The 22,228-nt window shown below is 41.5% G+C and overlaps 1 protein-coding gene across 3 annotated transcripts in view; it reads right to left on the reverse strand.

The window, feature by feature from the left end:
• Positions 1-22,228, reverse strand: part of crppa (CDP-L-ribitol pyrophosphorylase A) — a 52,705-nt gene that overhangs the window by 10,838 nt on the left and 19,639 nt on the right. The window contains exons 7-10 of one of the 3 annotated variants that reach the window (XM_037784329.1): positions 17,461-17,538; positions 17,181-17,273; positions 11,966-12,097; positions 8,502-11,702 (exon numbers count right to left, since the gene is read on the reverse strand). In XM_037784329.1, coding sequence (XP_037640257.1) covers positions 11,601-11,702; positions 11,966-12,097; positions 17,181-17,273; positions 17,461-17,538 — 405 coding nt within the window. In that variant the 3' untranslated portion in view covers positions 8,502-11,600. Of the gene's footprint in view, positions 1-8,501; positions 11,703-11,965; positions 12,098-17,180; positions 17,274-17,460; positions 17,539-22,228 lie in introns of those variants that run through there. The other 2 variants (XM_037784330.1, XM_037784328.1) reach the window with 2 other exon arrangements.

A 22,228-nucleotide genomic window follows, 5' to 3' on the forward strand; every position in this document is an offset into this window, starting at 1 on the left:
GGAGAGACCTTCGTCTGGTCAGCTAACATTACTGCCAAGCAGCTGAAATATAGAGTGATATTGTGGTTTTAGCTGACGTGTGTTGCCTCACTGTTTTGAGCGATGCTCGTTCATGACTATGTAGAGTGACTCATCTGAAAGGTGTAGAAGTACACTAATCAATTAGTAAAAGTAGCAAGATGACAGGGCAAAATACTTGGTATTTTCTGAGTTAGTTTAGCTTTAGCATTCTAGTTTTGGGGATTTTCATGCTTTCAGATTAGTTCAAGAAAGAAGAGAAGAAGAATAGAGAGAAGATACGAAATGAATGGAGAGAAGAGAAAGGAAAGAAAAGAGTACCTCATACATTAAGTTATGTAAGATTAAGTACAGAACTTAAGAGGACATAATTAAGTTCTGTGCTTTGTTACTTTCTTAGTACTTATTAAAATTACTGATGGTGAAGTACGGTAGCTAAAAAGCTTAGTTTTGCTGCTCGGTGAAAACCTTTATTTCTCGTCTTGCAGATTTCCATGCTTTCGGATCAATTGAAAAAGAAAGGGGGGAAAAAAGAACAGTACAGTATTTCAGCAAATATATCTGTTTACTTTCCACCTATGATAATGAGCCAGATACTGACTGGAGAACAGTAAAAGACAAAAGGACAGGACAAATCAAAGATGACCAATAACCCCGCTGGTACTCAAGATACATTAAAGTCCACAGAAAGCAGAGAAAACCTCCAATCACTTTGATCCAGTCAGTTTTAATATTTACTGCTGAACTTTGGATCTAAACAACCTTCGGAGTATACATCATGCTTACACCGAGAGTTCAGCCATAAATATTAAAATGTGCTTGGATCCCAGCTGAAAGACGGAGAGCTGAAGTTGACAGAGATGACAGCGACATGAGCATTATTTCGTACTTCTGGGAATGGGTTTTATTGAATTTCTGCGAGGTATTTAGTGTCATTGGCTGAATGTCTGTACTTTAGATACCCGTGTCGTTCCCACTCTGCCTCACTTCATCTGAAAGGGATCATAATGTAGGAAAATGAATAAGTCTGTATCCCACCCTACTTTTGTGAGTTCCCTCAGACTTTCCAGCCATAGAAAAAGCAAACTTTTGTATTGATAACTGCTTTTCAGACCCCATTGAGAGAACAATTGCTGCCACACAACTCTTTCACGGTACACTGGCAAAGCTCTTTCAACACGGGTTTCCAAAATATCCTGTCTAGGGGCGTTCATTGGGCAAACATAGCAGTTTGTTAGTCACGTCTAATGTACGACTGCTCTTTCTGCTCTTCAGAGAAGGCAAACCCTGCGAAGAAAGGGACATCGAGGGGGTCTGTATTTCCACTGCATCCCCTCAGTGAGAACTTTTTCAAACAAGCTCTGGTGAGAGACAACTTTGTTTGAATTCAACTCGCCGAAAGACATACCTCAAAACAGTAAGCAGAACAATGGCTCTTTAGTTGAGGAGGTATGAAAGCATGAAGGCATGGGAGGGATTTATGAACTAGGACATACCTAATCCCACATGCGGTGAGAGAGAGCCCCAAAAGCACACAGACCCTCCACGGATGCCTCATTTACTTATCACACTGTATCACTTACACCAAAACCAAGGGAAGCCAAATACAGTCCATAACCCAGGCCATCTGAGGTCAGGTGCAGGTGCAGGAATATTTCACAAAACAAAGCATTTATTACGAGCTGGGTTTTCAGCAGCGTACATCCTGGCCGAGGCTTAGTGCCCTCACTTCCATCCTTAATACAAGCACGAGATTGTAATCGCGGCAGGCCGTGAGCCAAACATACAAACATAGGTGCAACACTGTGTTTTTGTACTGCTGTCAAAATATCGGTGTACCGCAGACTAAACATCTGGGGGATAAAGCCGGCCGTGTGGCTTGACAGATGTAGTGTGAGAACAAGAGGGGACCGCTACGGAAACTGTGAAGGAAAATCATTTTCACATGACACTTCATGACTGTGAGATTCATTTGAGGATATTAAATACAACACCAGATTTAACTTCTTGAAATCTGGTTATTTATACTTTTATAAACTTCCAGTTGGGGTTTCCATCAGAGCAGGAAATTTGATTTTAGCATTGAGCCCCGAATCCCAAAACTCACCAGTCGTTTTCACTCTTTTACCAGCCGGCTGACATTCAGACAACTTGGTTGGTCATTACCTTTCTTAAGTTATATGCTTTCAGTCGGATTCAGGCCTGTTTCATTTTTCAAAATTTCCAAAAGTTAGGCCAACAAACAAAAGCTTGATTTATGGTTGAGCGAAAAGAGACTTCAGCGTAGCTACAGCGGATACATGCACAGGTTCTGAAGATACTGTGAACTACACTGTAGCTGGTGTTCACCTCCACCTTCACCATGTGTAGCCCATCGTCGCTCTATATCACAAAGTAAAGTGAAACAGTTGGGGAATTCAATTAAAGCAGAACACGGCTCAATCACGTATGATACATCCTTCTAGTGTTGCGGGGGTTGTATCAATGGTTGAAATCCAGCGCTATAAATATAAATCAAAACCTACGCCATAGGTATCTACAGTAGTTCAACCCCTTGCATCAAGTATAAAATCCAGCTAAATAGCTCCATGTGGCCACTTTGTGTTTTGGTTTGTAACCTTTGAACCATGTCAATCAGATTTGGTAGATAACATATTTTTGGTGGTTTAAAACTACTAAGAGGAATTTTCATTTTATATTGATTTTGGTGGTCCCTGTGGACAAAAGCAGTAGTGTTTCCGAAAACCAGAGTCCCTTTAGAAAACCTCTCATTTTACTGCAGCAAGGTCTGACAGTCTCCCCCATGCAGTCCTAGTTCTGGATCTCTTTTGCCTCTCTTCCCTCCAACGGGCCCAGCAATACGGCCTGGGCCTCCGGCAGCGTGGTGTTGGTTTTGGCTCCCAGTGGGAACCGGTGGAGCAGCGAGGCGAAGCTCTGCTCCTGGCTGGAGGACCTCCGACTGCAGTTCAGAGGCGACAGCGAAGCTGGATCTGGGTCTGTCAGCGACGGGCTGGTCGTTGCCGGAGGCCCCGGTGGAGTCTGAGCCGATGTCGGTGAACCTGCATGCCATAAATCGGCTCAGACGATCCAGTCTTCTCGCTGATGGTCTTGTTTACTTATGTAGGTCGTATAGAGGCATCAGTATTAAATTGAGACTGTTGCATAACCAGTTACGTTCCTCATAGTAACTTTAAGTAGTCTCGTAGCCATGAGCAGCCAATCAGCATGATCATCTATTACCATGTTATTACCATGTTGATGCAAATGTGGATTTAAAGTAATATCAAATTCTATTATTAAAATAATTTTTAGCCTTGGCAGAGGTACATGCCCTCTGACTGACTGGAGAAGCAGATACATTTACCAGCCTTCACTAAAGTTTTACCAGCATTTTGGGGCATCTGGCGGTGCTTTCCCTGGTCTGAATACACTGTATGCTACTCCACAGCTATTTTACACCACGCCCAATCAGACAAGCATGTGTACCGAGAGGTCTCTGCAAATAAAAGCATAAGCAGAGCAGGAAGGTGAGCGCCCCAAAAACAATCTTTGATGAGGCCTGTTAAATGAAAGCATAATCCCTGCAGAGCCGTGTTCACCCACGACATAACTGAAGAGCTGCAGGAAAACTCAAACCAGGACTACTGTGGGTGGTCAGAAACAGCTCAAAACCAAGTGGCAAAACAAACATGCATGTATATTTTGTCCTTACTGAGTGATTGAATGTTTACAAACTAATTGTGAAGAGCTGGCTCACATTAATTCTTCATAAGAACATAGCGTCTGTTTGTAACACTAATTTTTTGTTGGAATGTCATTTCCCAAGTTGTCTGTGAGAGCCGGAGTCAAGTCATATCAGCCCAAACAGCGCGCTCGCCGGTCTTTTTAATCTAAGAAATCAAAGCTGAGTAAACACCGCTTTGGTATGTGTAATTCCTTGAGCCAAACTCCGGCGGTCAAGTTTCACACATACCGACACACATCTGGAGCGCTCTCAGCGTAGAAGATCAAGCTTGATATCCTGCACATGTTGCGGCAGTGCAATTCTCTCCCGAGGCTCTGACCCTAACACTCTACAAATACATCACTAAGGAGGGGAGCGATCCCCGGGCTTCTGTCTGTATGGAGATGTCGGGATTCCACCCAGGGAGCCAAGTGCTCTCATCCACATTTCCAGGGGGATGTTTGATAAAGTTTAAAGACATAATTGTCAGAGCAAAGACAAGTACTTAGGCAAACAGCAGGGGAAAGACTGTGTGAAGGGGCAGGGTGGATGTTGGACGCTAAGTGTAGTGGATCAACGGGAAGACTCGCCAAATCTGTCAGCCCCCCCAGAGATGTTGTTGGGGTAACCGAAAACAGCTTTACGCAACGCCACGTCATTTCGTATCTGTTGCTTTCCGCAATGTTTTGATTAACTTATCAAACACTCATTCTGTTAAGTGTTTTTTCCTCGTTTCTTCAAATGTCTCCTCAGCTGTCAGACTACACTAGCCAAAAAGGCTAATGCATGCAAGTTTAGTAATCACATCCGTAATCACATCCGTCTCGTAATAGCCTTATACTCCTCGTTTTTAGACACTGAAATGACGATAGCCTCTCAGAGCACATTAAAGGTTCCCAACGCTCTTTCATCACAGAAAATATAACACCGCTCACTTATTCATCCGAGGACAATTGTTGGATTTACGCAGAGAAAGGTCGGGAGTGTGCTGAGACAGCGGAGACGGCAGCCATCCCTGATCTCCCTTGACCCCGTTAGAGTGTCACAGCAAGAGCCTCAGTTGCTTGTGTAGGGTTTCACCTGTCTGCCCCGTTGGACTTGAGCAGGATAAGCTGCGTATGTCGCCTGACAGACGTAGGGTGAGAAGAAAAAAAGTGTAGACAAAGACCTCTGGAGAAATCATTTTCCCTTGGCGCTTCATTTAGAAAATTCTCCAGGAGTGTGTAATTCCTTTTAAGGGAATTAACTAAAGGACCAGATTTCAGTTGGAACTTTGCAGAGAAACCTGATTGTTTATGACTTTATAAACTTTGGCTCACTTTAACACTCTTTTTAGCCTCTACCTCTGGGGATGGAAATGTCAGTTGGTCCACCACATGTTGCAAACTCAACAGCCTCAACAACTATTCCATGGATTACTAGGAAATGTTGCACATACATTCATGGTCCCCAAATGATGACTTCTACGGACTGTGGTGATCCACAGACTTCACCTAGCGCCATCTAACGTTTTCACTTATACAGTGAAATATCTCCAAATCTACTACAAGGATTGGCACAAAATTTGGTTCAGACACTCATGGTTAATAACTTTTTCTTTAGCGCCACCAAGGAGGTTGACATTTGTGACTTTGAGTAAAATGTATCACCAACTATTGTATGTATGACGTTTGGTACAAAAGTTCATTTCCCCTTCAGGATGATCCAAAGGAGGTCAACATTTGAATCTCTCCAATACTTTGGTTTATGACCAATTATCTGCAAAACTCATATTTCCATCAGTTTCAAGTGTACTTGTTTTAGTGCTAATTAGCAAAATATTAATATGCTAACATGCTAAACTAAGACGGTGAGCTTTGTCAACAATATACCTGCTTAACGTCAGAATGTTGACATTGTCCTTGTGAGCAATGTTAGAGTTAGCATTTAGCTCAAATACAGCTTCACTGAGGCTAATGTAGCTTTAGACTCTGAAGCCTTGGTTATACTCAGCGGGTAACTCTGGGGTCTGAAAAGTGAAGCCAATGTGGAAGTGCCTTAAACTTGCATTCCCTCTAACGGCCAGCAGGGGGCGACTCCTCTGGTTGCAAAAAGAAGTCTGATTGTATAGAAGTCTATGAGAAAATGAGCCTACTTCTCACTTGATTTATTACCTCAGTAAACATTGTAGACATGAGCTTATGGTCTCAATCTCTAGTTTCAAGTCTTCTTCTATACAGCATGATGTTCATTTAGTAAATTATGGTCCCATTTAGAGTCAAATAGATCATAAAGCAGGGGATGCTTTAAGGCGTGGCTAGCTTGTGATTGACCGGTCGCTACCACGGCATTGTTCGGTCTGGGTGTTGTCTGTGTTTTCGTCTTACTGTACAGCTTTAACCCTTGTTTTTAGTTCATGAAAGTTAATTATTACCTTTTTGGTCTTATTCAGTGTTCAAGTTGTACTTAGCTCCACCGTTTTGTGTCACTTCTGGTTGCAAAAGAAAAAGATGGCGACAGCCAAAATGCCGAACTTGAGGCTTAAAAACGGCGGTCCACAAACCAATTGGCGACGTCACTGTGACTATGTGTACTTCTAATATACAGTCTATGGTTATACTCTCAAGCGGACGCGTACACAGACAGCTGCGGACACCATGGACTCGTAGTCGTCCTGTTTATACTACTCTCTGGAGTTTGCGCAGTAGATCGTTACGCTACCACTTGTAGCGTAGGGGTCACAACAAATTGGAGGTATGCAGACGTCTGCACAGAGCCTACACGTACACACTCTGATGACAAAATTTATATCACGCGGACCCTAGGCGAGGGTCTGCTTTTTGCACATCTTTCCCGTCCCTGATTCCTTTCATGCAATGTAGTGCCTCCTCATTAAGATCACTCGTTGATTCAGCAGAGAACAACTGTTGGATTTAGCCTGAGAAAAGTCGGGAGTGTGCTGAAACCACAGGGACGACAGTCTCCCCTGATCTCCCTTGACCCCGGCAAGGGTACAACTCCACGAGTGTCACAGCAAGAGCTTCACTGGGTCGTGTTTGGTTTCACCTGTCTGCCTTTCAGACCTAGATCTGAACAGGTAGAGGAGAATAGACCTATAGAGTCCTCTCCTTTTCTTCCTCCCTCCCCTCCCTCCTCTTTCTTTCTCTCCCTCTCTTTTCTTCCCAGCCGGCTAATCTCTTCTCAGGTTTAGGATTCCCGGTCCGGGCTCTTTGAGGAGGAGGAAATATGGGGTTGGGTAAACATCAGGGCTCTCACTGCAGGGATTACAACACCCATATATCACCGTGACAACTCCCTTTTCAGCGGATGACAAGTCGCCAGGACCCTGTGCAAGGAGGGATCCAATGACACTTCCTATCGCCACTGCAGACACTGATAGCGTATACCGTCACCGTTTTCACAACATCGTGTCAGTTTATGAGGATCCGGTGTCTGCATATTCTCAGCCAACATCTTTAGGTTTGATGTTTTCGCACATTATCGCACCTGATGTTTGGCTTGTGGGCATCTTCAGATAGGTAACAACACAAACGGAAAAAGGCTCTAGAGAAGTGCTTTGATCACACGTCCTTTCAGAGAGACCGCTGTTCATTGTCCGTGACTCCATTTCACTCTCTCCTCTCGACGAAGCGAAGTGGCACGCATGGCGACACGCTGTTGGATGCATTGTGCCTCAGCGGTTCAGTGTTACTCTGAATAATGTGAAACCACAGTCAGGCTTCGTTTGAGAGAATCCACTTTTTATCCAAGAAGACATCACTAAAGGTCAATGAGGTGGATCGTTTTCCCAACCTCTCTGGGACGAACACAATTCCATGTGCTCATGCATTTTAACTGTCAGAGGTTAAAATTCAATTAACCAAATGGCCGTACTTTTCCAACGAGGTGGGAGCGTCCAGTAATTCCTTGGAGTGATACATAACGAGAGGCAAGCAGCACTTGAATGTTCTCCACGGTTGTCCTTCTGACTGGTGTGCGGTTGACAACAACCAGTCATGTCAGAGAGAGTGAAATCATTTAGGGCGGAACAAAAGAGACTCAGACTTTATGGCGGATTATCTTTAACAAGATTTTGTTTAAAAATTTGGAAAATATACAAAGTATTGATGTCATACCTTGTTATACTGACAGTATTAGTAATTCAAGCTACTATGAGGAACTTTCGTTTGTGTTGATTTTGGCGGTCCCTGTGGACATAAGCGGTAATGTTTCCGAGCACCGGGGTCCCTTTAGAAAATCTCTCATTTTACTGTAGCAGGGTCTGACAGTCAGCCCTGCTCAGTCCCGGTTCTGGTTCTCCCGTGCATCCCTTCCCTCCAGCGAGCCCAGCAATATGGCCTGGACCTCAAGCAGCATGGTGTCAGTGTTGGCTCCCAGCAGAGCAGCGCGGCAAGGCTCTGCTCCTGGCCGGAGGAGTTACTGCTGCCGGGCACGGAGCTCTCCACCTCCCGCCGGAGCACCGACTGCAGGTCGAAGGTTGCAGCGAAACCGGTTCTGGGTCTGTCCACGGCGGGCTGGTCGCTGGAGTCTGAGCTGAAGGAGTTTCTGGCGAACCAATTTGTCCGATTTCGCCGGAATCAGACACGGTGGCACCGATGACAAACATTAAGAATAAGAATCTTCTTGCTGATGGTCTCGTTTACTTATGTAGGTCATATAGAGGCATCAGGATTAAATTGAGACTGTTTCATAACCAGCTAAAAGAACAAAAAAAATATATATATATATATATACAAAGAGACACAGGAACAGCTATTGCTTTAGTACTAATTTTTTATTTGGAAAATGTTTACTGGATTCAAAATATTTCCAGTGACACGCAGCTCTGATTATAATATTCAAGTATTGTATACTGGCAGCAGCATGTTTTGGTAAAACGTTGCAGTTAAATCCAGAAAACTCTGACTGTACAAACATTAGTCTTAGCTTTCACAAGACACAAAGCCTCACTGATGCCAGCTTAAAACTGAGCACATTTCTCATAATATTTACCCTGTTCAGTATTTCTACAATGACTGCCTGATATTTAACAACTAATTTATTATTTCTACTTATTTCTCAGTATTTGAAGTATAAGTTAAGTATTATAGGGCTGCAACTAACTTTTTGATAATCGACGAATCTGTCAATTATTACTTTGATTAATCCATTATTAGTCGAATAAAAAGTAAAAAGCTACTTTTTATCGTTTCCAGTGTTTTATTAAAAAAACAAACATATTCCTCATAATCTTGTACAATACTCTTTCACTACAAAAAAAGGAATTAGATAAATGGACATTTGGGATGCAGCAATGCACTGAGAATAAAAGGGAAAGGTAACTAATATATTTGATCAGATAATGCTCAAGTTTCTATTGTGAAGAAATAACATTAATGTGTCAGCTGATTTGTGTCCGTATGACGGTCAATGTAGCCGGGCGTTAGCTTTATAATGCATTTTAAAGCTTTAAAATAGCTTTATCAGGGGTCCAGGTACACTGATCCATCACAAAACGGAGAGAAAACAGACATAAGGTATTTCTTTTATGCTGTTTTTCAAATGCTCGCTCCATAGACAAAGGAGATGGCGTCATTTCCTGTAAATCATCACGTGAGCTACACAAGGCGCGGCATTGGCTGGCTGCCTGGGGATGGCACAGCGTGTGCCGTGCATCGTAACATACACCCAACTAATCTATGGTGAAATTCGTCGCCAACTATTTTTATAATAAATTTAATTGATTATTTGTTGCATCCCTAAAGTATTATGAAGTATTACTATTGCGAGAAGTGATTGTATTATGTCAGACACTCACTGTGATGACTTCACACTTTAAACCTAATCTCAGAACGTGCGGAACGATGTCTTTTCTTCAATGCACCTTGCCTACAAATTTCACTCCCCTGCCCAGTTAGTGTCAGCTCAGCACACCTGCACGCTAAATGTTTTCCATATAAGACCCACAATTTAATACCTTTATTCTTCATCTGTGATGTGAAAACATCAGATTTCCATAAAGTCAGAGAAAGTAAAAGTGTGCATCCCGGTCTTAGTTCAGTTATGAAATCCTAGCGCGCCACAGAGCGTCTCTCCTAACAGGCTGCTGACAGCGCTGTCAGTCGAACAATCAATCAGACAGACGACAGACGAGGAAGTTGAACCAGCGTCTGGTTCAAAAGTAGTTGAGCCAACTTCACTGCCCTGCCTCACCCTGCTCCCTGTTTCCATCACCCTCCTCTACTTCCATCACAGTTAGTTTTGTGGTGAGGTCATTTTGAGACTCAGTTTGTAAACTTCACAGCCTGCCTTGCCGTTGGCCTGCATTGCTCTGCTTTGTACTGAATGGAGAGAGTCACAGATTACGTTTGGGCTTTTTCAGTTCGTTCTCAGAGGTGCTGAAGTTGGTACACACGCAAATTAAAGAAAAGATTTACAGTCACAAACTTGCGTGTAGAAACCCTATAAAATATAGTTTATGCTCGAGGTAACATCTATATATCTAATATTTATTGATACAAAGTGAGCTGTCAAATGCCAAAGGAAGACCACATGTTGAAAACAGCAGCATAACTAAATGTTTTCAGTGTTCTTCCCTTCCAAAAATAGAGACTTTCCAAACAGGAAAACTTGACCTGTCCTTGCAAGGAACAGAACATGTAATCCAGGCTGTTTAGTCAGCATTCATGTGACCAATCTGAAAATAACATCATCCCTCTGGATGTTGAAAATGTTTAATTTCATGGTTTTCATAGGGCTGTTTTAATTAAAGCAACAAGCACTGAGGACAAAAAACTAAATGGAAGAAAAACTGCATTTTTAAGCAACCCGCACAGATTTAATGCTTCTTTCAACAATCAGGCTGATTGCCTGAACATGTTCACTTTGTGTGCATTATCGCCTGCTGTCAGATTTTTTTTTATTAAAGCCAAAGAAATAAAACAAACTTGGAATTTGTGAGCAATATTCATATACAGTATAGTGTACGGCTGACAGAGGAGGTGTTGGCAGGCATCTCCACAAGTATGAATAAGGCCATCTGGGAAGAATTATCCTCATTATAACAAAAAAAAAGCTAACAGTGATTTATACGAGGCTGTATTCTGCTGTTCCACTATCTCATAACGATAAGCATTTTATCATGATGAAACACGCATTATCTCCGTCCACTCCCTTCTCCTTTTCTCTGTCGAAGCTGGATGACTAATTAACAGCATTAGTTCCATAATTCAGAGGAAAACCATGATGTCCAACATCCGATAGCTGAATCAAACTCATATGCGGGCCAGCAGCGTATCACATGCCTCGCTATCAAGAACACCAAGCATCTCGTTTTAATTAGGTGACACCGTGATGCCAAGGCCTGAAACGTGATGCCGAATCGCTGACCACAGAAGGCCGGGCCTCCTCCTTCAGCTCATTGTTGAATTAAACCGACCTGCTCAGACATCTTCTTGCCTGAGGCACACAGGCTCTTACAATTGATTTGTGAAGTGATGCAGCCGCCAAGAAACCTCATTTATCAAACTGCTGCAGTCAGTCATGAACATAAATCACAACGGATGTCATATTTAAGGCCAACAACTCCATGAATATTCACCGTTTGTCTTCTTTTTGCCCTGCACATCTGGCCCAAATGTTGTGATTTGACTTGACGGTTTTGGTAGCATGAATCCTGTCATTTCTCGCTCCGCGGGATGAATAATTCCACCTTATATAATCCTATAATTACTGAGCAGTCAGTTATGGATTTCAGGTCAACCGCATCCACCCCGATGACTCCAGAGCACACTTGGCGGGCCTCGAAGCGGATTCCCATGACACACAGCTGAAGTGCGGAGGTTAGACCTACTGTACGCGTGCGGTGGGTTGAGCTGCTTTAGACCGACAGCGCCTCCGCATCCTTTTCATCCTTCTGGATTTCAGTTGAAACAATACCACACAACACGTACGGCGGAAGGTGAAAAGTTGACATCCTGCCTTCTTAATCACAATAGCGGGCACACATTTATTCACATTAAGAAAAGACACACCCGTCCAAGCGTGCACACACACACATTTACACATAAAGTTGTTTGATAAAAGACAGCAACTTCGCCTGAGGCATGAACGCATGACAAGAAATTGGAACAAGACAGACATTTCCCATTCTGTTTTGTTTGGCCTCTCTTAAATATGCATTCACAGCACAGGAACTCTGAGCTCACTTCAGGAAGAAAGAGAAGAAAGACGGGGGAAACGTACCTTTGACTGATGAAGCTGGATGCCATAGAGGAGAATGTTTCGGAGCTTAGCTGCTGAGGCCAGGTCCATGATAGCTGCTGGCTCTACCACTCTCCCGCTGACGGACAGCTCATCTGCACCGCTCAAATGCACCTATCAAAACAAAAGCCACCGCGCCCAATCAGAAAACGCTTGCCAATAGAGAGGATCTCTTACCAGAACAGCAATTATGCCTCTTTTTTTAGAGCAATTACAGCTCATTGTTCAAGCAGTTGTTAAAACACGTTGCACCTCAATAGGCCTGTTTGTTTAAGCTTGTGTTCAGCGAAGCTGTGCTGAGAGTAAACATTGTTTGATGCACAGTCCTGTCTGAGGATATAATGATTCACTATTAATTCAGCTGTAAATCTCCAGGGCCTCGGAGGGTTTATTTTCTCCAATTAGTGCAGCGTAATCCAGACACATTGGTTCAAATTACTGTGTCATCCCTAATCCAAAACATAGCAGATTTCCATAACCGTCCTGCTGTCAGAAACTTAACTCGAGATTTATTCACAGCAATTATTTTGTCATATATCCTAAAAACTGCGGCAGCGAGACGCGATAGTCAGGAGAATCTTTTCAAATGTGTCAACACTTCGGCTCTAAACGTGCAATTACTACACTTATACTTGAATATCAATCAGACGTTTGCTGTCAACAGGTGACGTTCAATTTGAAGAGTGATTATTCAGCACATTAGAAGGTGTTAAACCTGCAGGCCACTAGTTGATATGAGTCGACTGAAACACTGACAATGATATTTGTGCCGACAATAGGCTAATAAAAATAGCTACTGGAGATGTACAGTACTTTGTACAGTGTAGTTTTTGGCTATTTGCATTATACAGTAACAACTATGATAATATAAGTATGATAATATATATTCTATAGCCGCCCCCCTACACTAACTTAAAGGCTAACTTCGGTATTTTTCAAGGTGGACCCTATTTTCCATGTTTTTGTGTCTAAGTGACTAATGGGGACAACACTTTTTGAAATCGGTCCAGTATTGAGGGAGAACGCTGCAGACGGCAGTCGCTAAACGGGCTGTAATGTAATCGCTCTGGGCAATTCCTCACCATCAGTGTATATCCACTGAGAGTGCCTGTTTTTTGCCACCGACAGGCTCAGATTGTTATTATGGAAAGGACCCTACAGAGAAATAAAAGCTTTTTCTTACCTTTCTGTTTGTTATTGTCATGTGACTTGTTGCTGGAAGACGAACGGAGGAAACGTGAGTGAGAGTTGGAGAGAGGAGTGACAGTGTTGTCAGAGTTTGTTGTGTTGGACGACATAAAGCGTAGCTCAGTGTTACCGAAAAGATTTTCAATGTCACGGCAGAATATTTAGATGATTTCGACAATTATCGACAATCCGATGCGACGCAAAAAGGTTTTATTTCGCTGTAGGATCCTTTCCATGATATTGTCAGACACTTTCAATAACAATCTGAGCCTGTCAGTGGCAAAAACAAGCACTTTTAGTGGATGTAAATTGATGGAGAGGAGTTGCCCCGAGCGATTACATTGCAGCCCACGAGCAGCTGCCTGGACCATTTTCAAAAACTGTTGTACCTTTAATCACAAAAACATGGGAAAATATGATTGAAAAATACCAAAGTTACCCTTTAAGTAGAAGAAGTCCAGGCAGGGCAGTGGGCCCATTAAAAAAATAAAACTACAACACTTAATTTAACCGATGATGCACGACACGGTATCCCACTAAAAGAAAAGAATGAACAAGGTGGAGGCAAAGAAAGCTTCTTTGATAAAGTGGAGTTTACTATTGCATACATAGAGCACTTGCCAATGAAAATAAAGGGTGACTGTGTTTAAACTGTCATTCATTTTTCATTAATTAAGTTTGTTTGTAACCCTTCAACTTAGTTTCACTCTTAAGATAAATGATAACACAGTGTAAAACATAAGAATTGTTGCTATGGTGGTTAGACTGCTATCCAAAAATATGTATGTGCTAATATCAACAACATGGGGCTCTTTGTTGGGCTACAATGCTCAAGGCCATCGCACCTCATTTTCCCAGACGGTTTGAAACAGTGACCTCCATCAACCAGTCTGCCTCTCCGCCCTTGAGGCCACCACCTACACTTCAAACTCAATCATCCCTCCACTGATCACTTCCATGTGATCAAAGCTGTGATACATAATCCAACAACAGCCCCCCTGCAAAAAACAAAGGTAAGAAAAACACTGTGGTGGTGAACTAAGCTTCATCACTTAGAACCGTGAAACTCGGAGGCTGCTTCGCGTTTCTCGTAGTCACAACTTCCCAGACAGTTCACACACATTCTAACGTGACCATGAAATCAGGTTATACAGGGAGGGAGAGTAAACTCTGTGGGATCCATCTGTTATACTAATGGATTTGGTTTTTCCTTGAAATGCTCTTTGCCTTAAACTTTACAGACCCAGTAGCTTTTAGTCTTATCTGATTTATGTGGGGCTGCAGCTAATGACTGTTTTCATTATCGATTATTTTGTGTTTATTTTTTCAATTAATCAATTAATTTTAGTCTATAAAATGTTGTTTGACCAGCAGTCCAATAGAATTCAAATCATCACATTTGAGAATCTGTTTAATAAATGACTTATTGTGACAACTGTTGTTGTTCCATTTTCTGTTGATTGATTCATTTATTAATCAACTCATTATTTCAGCTGTTGTGATTTTTAAAACTTAAATCAGTGTTACAGGAATTAATAGAGTAGAATAGAACAGAAGAAAACAGTTGAGGAAAATGGAATAAAGTAGAATATATTATAACAGTATATACCAGTATAACAGAGTACAGTAGACTTGAGTGGAGTAGAGTAGAATAGAACAAAATAAAATGGAGTATACTGGAATAGAGTAGCACAAAACAAAAGAGAGAAGAGTAGAGTAGAACAGAACAAAAATAAAGTAGACTAGAATAGAGTAGGATAAGAACAGAACAAAACAAAACAGAGAAGACTAGACTAGAGTAGAACAGAACAAAACAAAATAGAGAAGAGTATACTAGTATTGAGTTTAGTAAAGTAGAGTAGAACATAACAAAATAGAGAAGAGTAGACCAGACCAGATTAGACTAGAGTAGAACAGAAGAAGATAAACTAGAGTAGACTAGAATAGAGTAGAGTAAACTAGACTAGAGTAGAACAGAACCAAAATAAAATAGAGTAGAACAGAGTAGAGTAGAGTAGAGTAGTACAAAACAAAAAAGAGAAGAGACCAGACTAGACTAGAGTAGAACAGAACAAAAACAAATAGAGTAGAGTCCACTCTAGAATAGAGTGGAGTCGAGTAGATTCGACTAGAGTAGAACAGAACTGGTTTAGGTTTATCTCTCTGTGAGCTCTCAGGTCAGTGTTACTCCGTTAGTAGTGGACGTCAGCGAACAGTAAGGCCGGGCTACGGCGCTCACTTCGGAGGTGTACGGTTTCCAAACAGCTACAGAGCTCATCAGGGCACCCGAGGTGGACTACAGGTGATGTTTTTACAAGCGGAAAAAAAGACAAGATTTGGCTCCCTGTGTAGTACATGTACCTCGAAGAAACTGAATCCGTCCTGCGCCAGATGTCTGTATTCACAAACATGCAAAGAAAAGTTAATTCAAAGTGTGGGAAATAATACTGAGACGTGTTTAACATCCAGAGCACACAGACCCACGGTAGCTCTGAATACACTTACTGGCTTTGGAGTAGATTTTCAAGGAGACACAAGGTCTGATTAAAAACCTGATGCAGGCTGATCCAACACTGCAAAAGTTAATAACAGCTTATTCTTACAGTATATTGAATTATAATCACTCATAATGCGTAGAAAAAAAGACAAAACCTGTAATAAGTGCCAATTCTTAGCTTATTTTTCCTCAAATAAAAACATCTCTCAGCTGTTTAATAAGGATTTTTTTGTTCAAATTTTGTTTAACAAGGAAAGAAATAATATTATGTACATTATTCATATTTAAAAAAAAAATATATAGACTATAAATGTACAATATTATAAACATATAAAATACCTTCAAGTGAGTTTTTGATCCAACGCACCTGTCAATAAGACTTCCTGGTGTACGAGGACTTTGCAGTAGTAGTAGCTGGATTTCAGTGGATAAAATAAGGGGTGAATGTAAAGCAGGTATGGTCAGTCATATGTCATCTTGTTCCCATTAACAAAGAGACGACAATTTCACTGACAAAAATACCATCAAAACTGTTTATCAGGTGTCAATCAGGAGCTTTGTGTTGATGCAGTTTGTTTCTGTAGGTAGGAACGTACACGAGGTAAAAGATATCACTTCCTGTGCATCTTAAGATCGACCACATCCAGGATAACTGTGAAGGATGAATGTGTTGTGTTGTATAAATTGGTGATAGACTGAAGCAATAAACTTAAAAAAAAAAAAAGTAATAGAAAAACACACACAGAGTCTTACACAGATGCTTTTGTTTTGGCGTGACAGAGATAAGTCGATCCTGTCCTAATGAAACGTGCTGTGTGGTGACTTACAGATTTATCGAAAGGCCGGCCTATCAAACACAAATCAAGGCAGTGGTTTAATCGTGTAATGCTGTGTGACATTTGCACTTATTAAACTGGAGTTGTTGGGGTTTTTTTCTTTTTACAACAGAGAGCAGGCTGTCCAGGTTCTCTTGGCCTCATTATACCAAGCTTTATTTTGGCCCTGGTCCACTGGTCCAAGTTAAAAAGTTGAGATTGGCTTTTACAAAATTTACAAAGTTTTCTCCCTGTAAGTTTGCATGCCAGAGTTGCTGTGCAGCTGATGTAACTCCCAAAATCTATGCATTAATTCTTCTTCACTAGTTTACAAATGTGTCCTTCAGACACAACAAGGACTGGAAGCAGTCAGGAGTCTGGGGAGTGTAGGTTACAAGTGAAATCTCAGGTGGCTTTGGTGGCTTGGCTCTGATGATGGCCCGTCAGTCAGTCCATCACTTTGGTCCAAACGGAAATATCTCAACAACTATTGCCATGAAATTCATGACGCATTCGACTGACTTTGGTGATGCTTTCACTTTTCATCTAGCGCCACCATGAGGTTTTGAGCAAAACCAACAACATTTGGATGGATTGACATGAAATCTGGTACAAATATTCATGTCTGAACCTCACAGAGAGATTGCCAAGTCTTTTTTTGCAAAACCATGGCTGCAGGATCCGTGTATGAACTCACCCAAATGACGACCAGCGGGTGCAGAAAAGCCCGATTCGCTGCCTCCAAATCCGTCAGGATCACCTCCACTTCAGACAGGCAAGAACAATTGACCTGGAGACCGAGGAAATCAAAAACTAGATAAGAACTTTCAGAGCAAAGATTTTTCTCCATGATGAACAGCAAGATAAGAAGAATGCTAGAAGCTTTTCGAAAACCTAGATCCTCCTCGGGCCAGACCAGATCATGAATATTTACACAGACATATTTTCATTTTTCAGTGATTAAAATGGGAACTTACAGAAACCTGGATGAAGTTCCACTCCTTTAGCAGATACGTGGCGTTTTCTCCCATCAGATCTGGGATGACATCCAGCTCCTGTAAGACAGAGATACCCTGATGTTGATGATTCAGTTCATATTCTGCTTGTTACAGGATCCTAAGTGATAACACTTAAAGCCAGAGCTGCAGTACCGGTATCCTAGTGCTGCTGATGTCTAGTGACAGATTGACTTCAGTGCTAAAAGGTCAAGAGGCTTCTGGTTTTTGTTTTAGCCACTTCTTCAATCATTGAGTGTCAGAGTATACCACCTGTTTTCCTGCCATGACTGATTTTGTGATGATAAAAATATCTAAATACACTCAGGGAGTATGCAACCGAGTGGCTTATTTCCATCAACTGTAATCAGAAGCTTATTAGAACAAATGGAAGAAATTAAAAGAAAGAAACTGTTTCTGGGCTCCTTCATACTTCTGAACTGGCAGGAAAACTCTGTCATATGCAAAAGCTGGGGACAGCGATCAGACACAAGCCAACTTAAATGTCATTACGCTGCAAATTGAGTCAAAGGCCGACGTACGGCCAAGAATCGTAAAAGCTTTTTTGCACAAAGAACCAGGACATTTAGGTCCTGATCTTTCCAGTTAGCTTCGGCCTTGGCACACGAGTGACATGAGGCAACAGGAAAGCACCGCCGTGTCCTCCATGTCCGTTTCACATTCGTCTTTGTTGTCTCTAATTACAGCCTGGTACTACAATTTCACACACACAGGAAATAAACACGGAAATAAACATCCCGAGTCTGAATTTGGCATGGAGATCCAGTTGTTCTGCCCGTTAAAATAACAGAAAGTCATTGGAGATGTGAAATGGTTATGGGAAACATATGTTGGAGGGTTAATTGGTCTCGAAAGATAACTGCCCATGGCTTCAGGAGGAAAATCATTTCAGTCCGAAATGTAAATTTGCAGAGTTAAAAAAAAAATGGACATGATCTAAACCAGGTTGGGCATGAAATCCCAGAGCAGGAATGTTTATTTAAATTTAGGCATGGCCTGGAGAGCCAAGAAGCCATGGAGGCTCGACGACCAAACCACTCAAAGGACATAAGCAAAACAAAGAGCTCAGCACAGCCGTGAGCTACTTGCGGAAATGAATTTTAAACACGGAAGGAGACCAAATTGTAGTGTCTAATTTAATACAATGCAGTGTTTAAATACAACAAAATCCCATTAAAATATACTTAGAGTTATTACATGTGTGTAACGGTTACCTTTCTACGCCTATGAACACATCCAAAGCTAATAGCAGAACAACATCATCTTTCATTTGGAGTCGTGTCGTCTTTATGACTATTTTCTTGTGCTACTGTTCAGAAAATATAACACTGGCTGGTATTAAAAATATATTTTTTAACAAGACTAAGAGTCTACAGCCATGCTAGCAGCTCTGTGAGGCTGGTCGCTTCCAATTCATGACCTAAAATACCACAATGCCTCGCGTTGCTCACTGCCGCTCACGTCACAATGTCATTCTGTATTTAGGCACAGTGATGCTTTGAGCTAAATGCTAACATTCTCACAATAACCGCTGATGTTTAGCAGGTATACTGTTTACCATGTTCACCATCTTAGTTTAGTGTGTTAGCATGCTTAACATAACATTTCCTAATTGACACTAAACACAAAGTATAGTTGAGCCTATTGGGAATGTCATTAGTTTTCCAGGTATTTGATAAGAAATCAAAGTATTGGATACATTAAAATATCGAACTGATGATGGCACTAGAGGAAAAATTAAGGGATCACCCTGAGGGGTACATGAAGGTGTGCAATTTCATGGCAATGCATCCAATAGTTTCGAGACAATATCAGTCAAAAACACAAATGTCAGAGTCATTGGAGCACTCAAGGAAAAGTCAGGCGATTACCAAAGTTGGTAGGCTTCATCCTCTGGGGACCACGAATGTCTGTACAAAATTTAATGATAATGCATCCAATGGTTGTTGAGATATTTCACTCAAAAACACAAATGTCAAAGTCATGGTGGCGCTGGAGGAAAAGTCAGGCGATCACCAAAGTTGATAGGCGTCATCCTCTGGGGACCATGAATGTCTGTACAACATTTCATGATAATGCATCCAATGGTTGTTGAGATATTTCACTCAAAAACACAAATGTCAGAGTCATTGGAGCACTCAAGGAAAAGTCAGGCGATCACCAAAGTTGGTAGGTGTCATCCTCTGGGGACCATGAATGTCTGTACAAAAAGTCATGGTAATGCATCCAATGGTTGTTGAGATATTTCACTCAAAAACACAAATGTCAAAGTCATGGTGGTGCTGGAGGAAAAGTCAGGTGATCACCAAAGTTGGTAGGCGTCATCCTCTGGGGACCATGAATGTCTGTATACAATTTCATGATGATGTATCCAATAGTTGTTGAGATATTTCAGTCTCAACCAAAGTGGTTGAGACAGACTGAAAGACAGATCAGCATTGCCATCCTCAGAGCCACGATTTTTTACGGGACAAGGAATGACACAAATCATGGGTCGGATTCAAACTTATGTGGAAATTATAATGTCTGATATATTTACTTTATCTGAGCCTGTGGTGGCATCATGATGGGAAAGTAACAGAAATGTAATGACCCTGTATTTACCACATTTGAAGATCGCGAGTAAACTTTTGTAAATTGCGAGCAAAACTCTGAACCCATTACCCATTACCCATTACCCATTACTATCAGTGGCTGACAGACAAAAAAGCTCTTATCCTGGCACGTTGTCTGCTCAACAATACTCCTTCCTCTCCGTCTAAATGAAAGATCCTCTTATAGGTTGAGGTTCATCATTAAAGACCTATCATTAAGTTGATACATGAGTCTGAGGATTATCTTTGATCTGGGCTGGATATGAGAATATTATCATACATCAAGTTGAAAGGGTTAGTGATAAGGGAGGGGGGATTTATATCTTTTATGAAATACTTCTTTCCTCATTTATGTACTTAGGTGCCCATAAAACACCTACTCGTCTGGGTTTAGCCTTTGATCCAAATTCACTGAAGCCAAATGTTTGAATAATGGCTCATAATTATGCATCAAAAGAGGAAAGTAGGATCGTGACAGACTGCAAAAACTGGTTCAACATGGTCTAGACACACAATAATACACTGTAATGCTTAAACTTTGGTCACAAAATAGACATTTGACACTGAAATTTGTAGGCCAGGAGTTATGTGCATAGTTTGTAACTGAAACGAGAGTTGGTTTATTGATCTGACAATATGTATAGAGAAGATTCACGGTAATCACACCTTTTATACTTTCACAAAAACTATCTTGATCACAATAACCATTTGTAACGATTAGCAGCAGTAACACGTCAAGAGCAGAGATAAAAACTTGTTTGAGACATCCGATACAAAACGACTTGACTTATATCATTGCAAAGGACGTGATGACATCTAATATTGTGGAGAAACTTGGTTTTTGCATATTATCTGCTTTTACTAAAACTGCTAATCTGAAAGGCCAAAACATTTTTTTTTCATGTTTTACTATAAAATAGGTTTCAAAAAGTTAAAAATAGATAATTTATGTTCTTTATTTTTAAGGTGTGGAAGAACAGCACTACTATGATTTGTGGCTGGACCGCAGAGGGCCAGCCCTACAAACGTAAAAGTCTGTCACTGAGTGAGTGACCGACTGAGTGATGAAGTTACACGATTGGTTGGTCAAGTGTTGGAGTTTCCTCATTTCAAAACTCAGTCCTTTATGCAAATGAGCCCGTCCAGCGCGACGCGTCCGGCTCACAAAACTTGGACCAGGCTGTCAAACTAGGCGAGCTAGTTCTAAAATGAAACAAGATTCAGCAGTGGCATAGCCTGTTTCTCACTTAAAATGTTTTCAGAAGTAGATTTTAGTGGATTGTTTCGTCGGACCTGGTGGACATGTACCACTGGATTTAACATTATAGACATGACCACTGACTATTTGTATAAAAATGTTAACACAAATTCACAGACTGACCATACACGGTCCAGCCATATACTCAATATATATATATAATATATTTTGGTACATTCCCTGTTTTATAGACAGAAACCTTGAAACATTACTACCAGCGAGGTGCCCATGACCAACGCCCTTAACCCTCAACTGTGCCAGTGAAGACGCTCAGTGGTCAAAAGATAAATTGGTTGTACTGGGCAGCTTTCATGTGTGAATGTGTGTAAAGGTTAAAAAAACAACTCAAACTCTCTCAAAGAAAAAAGCCTCCTCCTGGAATGTGGTATTTCCAGGAGTTAACTTGACAGATTCGTTTTTGTATAAATTTTAAATCAACTGGCAACTTTTCCTTTTTCTCTGTAAGCCTGGATTTAAACTGCATCAAATGGATCTCTCAGGTAACATCCTGCTGAGAGAATCCCTTAATCATATTCTAACTGCGAGTGTCTTCCTCTTACTCACATATGCTGCCAAATCACACACACACACACACACTATACTGTTAGTTTTCAGCTGGGCGGTCGAGCCTTGCTTATCCCTGTATTAGATTCACGTAATGGCACTGGGACAAAGGTAATTCTTCGTCTTCCGCTTCTTCCACTCTCCTTTCATCTCCCCCTCCATTCTTCCTCCCTCCCAAACTCCCTGAAAAGGATGTATCTGATTCCGAAACACGCTTACCGGAAAAACACATCCCCACCGGCCACCTGAGCGCAGACGGGAATGGCTCCAATCAGCCGATCCAAAGAGGCCGACACCGACCCCAATCCGTCTC

Source organism: Sebastes umbrosus, chromosome 11 (genome assembly GCF_015220745.1).
Source record: "Sebastes umbrosus isolate fSebUmb1 chromosome 11, fSebUmb1.pri, whole genome shotgun sequence".
NCBI lineage: Eukaryota > Metazoa > Chordata > Actinopteri > Perciformes > Sebastidae > Sebastes > Sebastes umbrosus.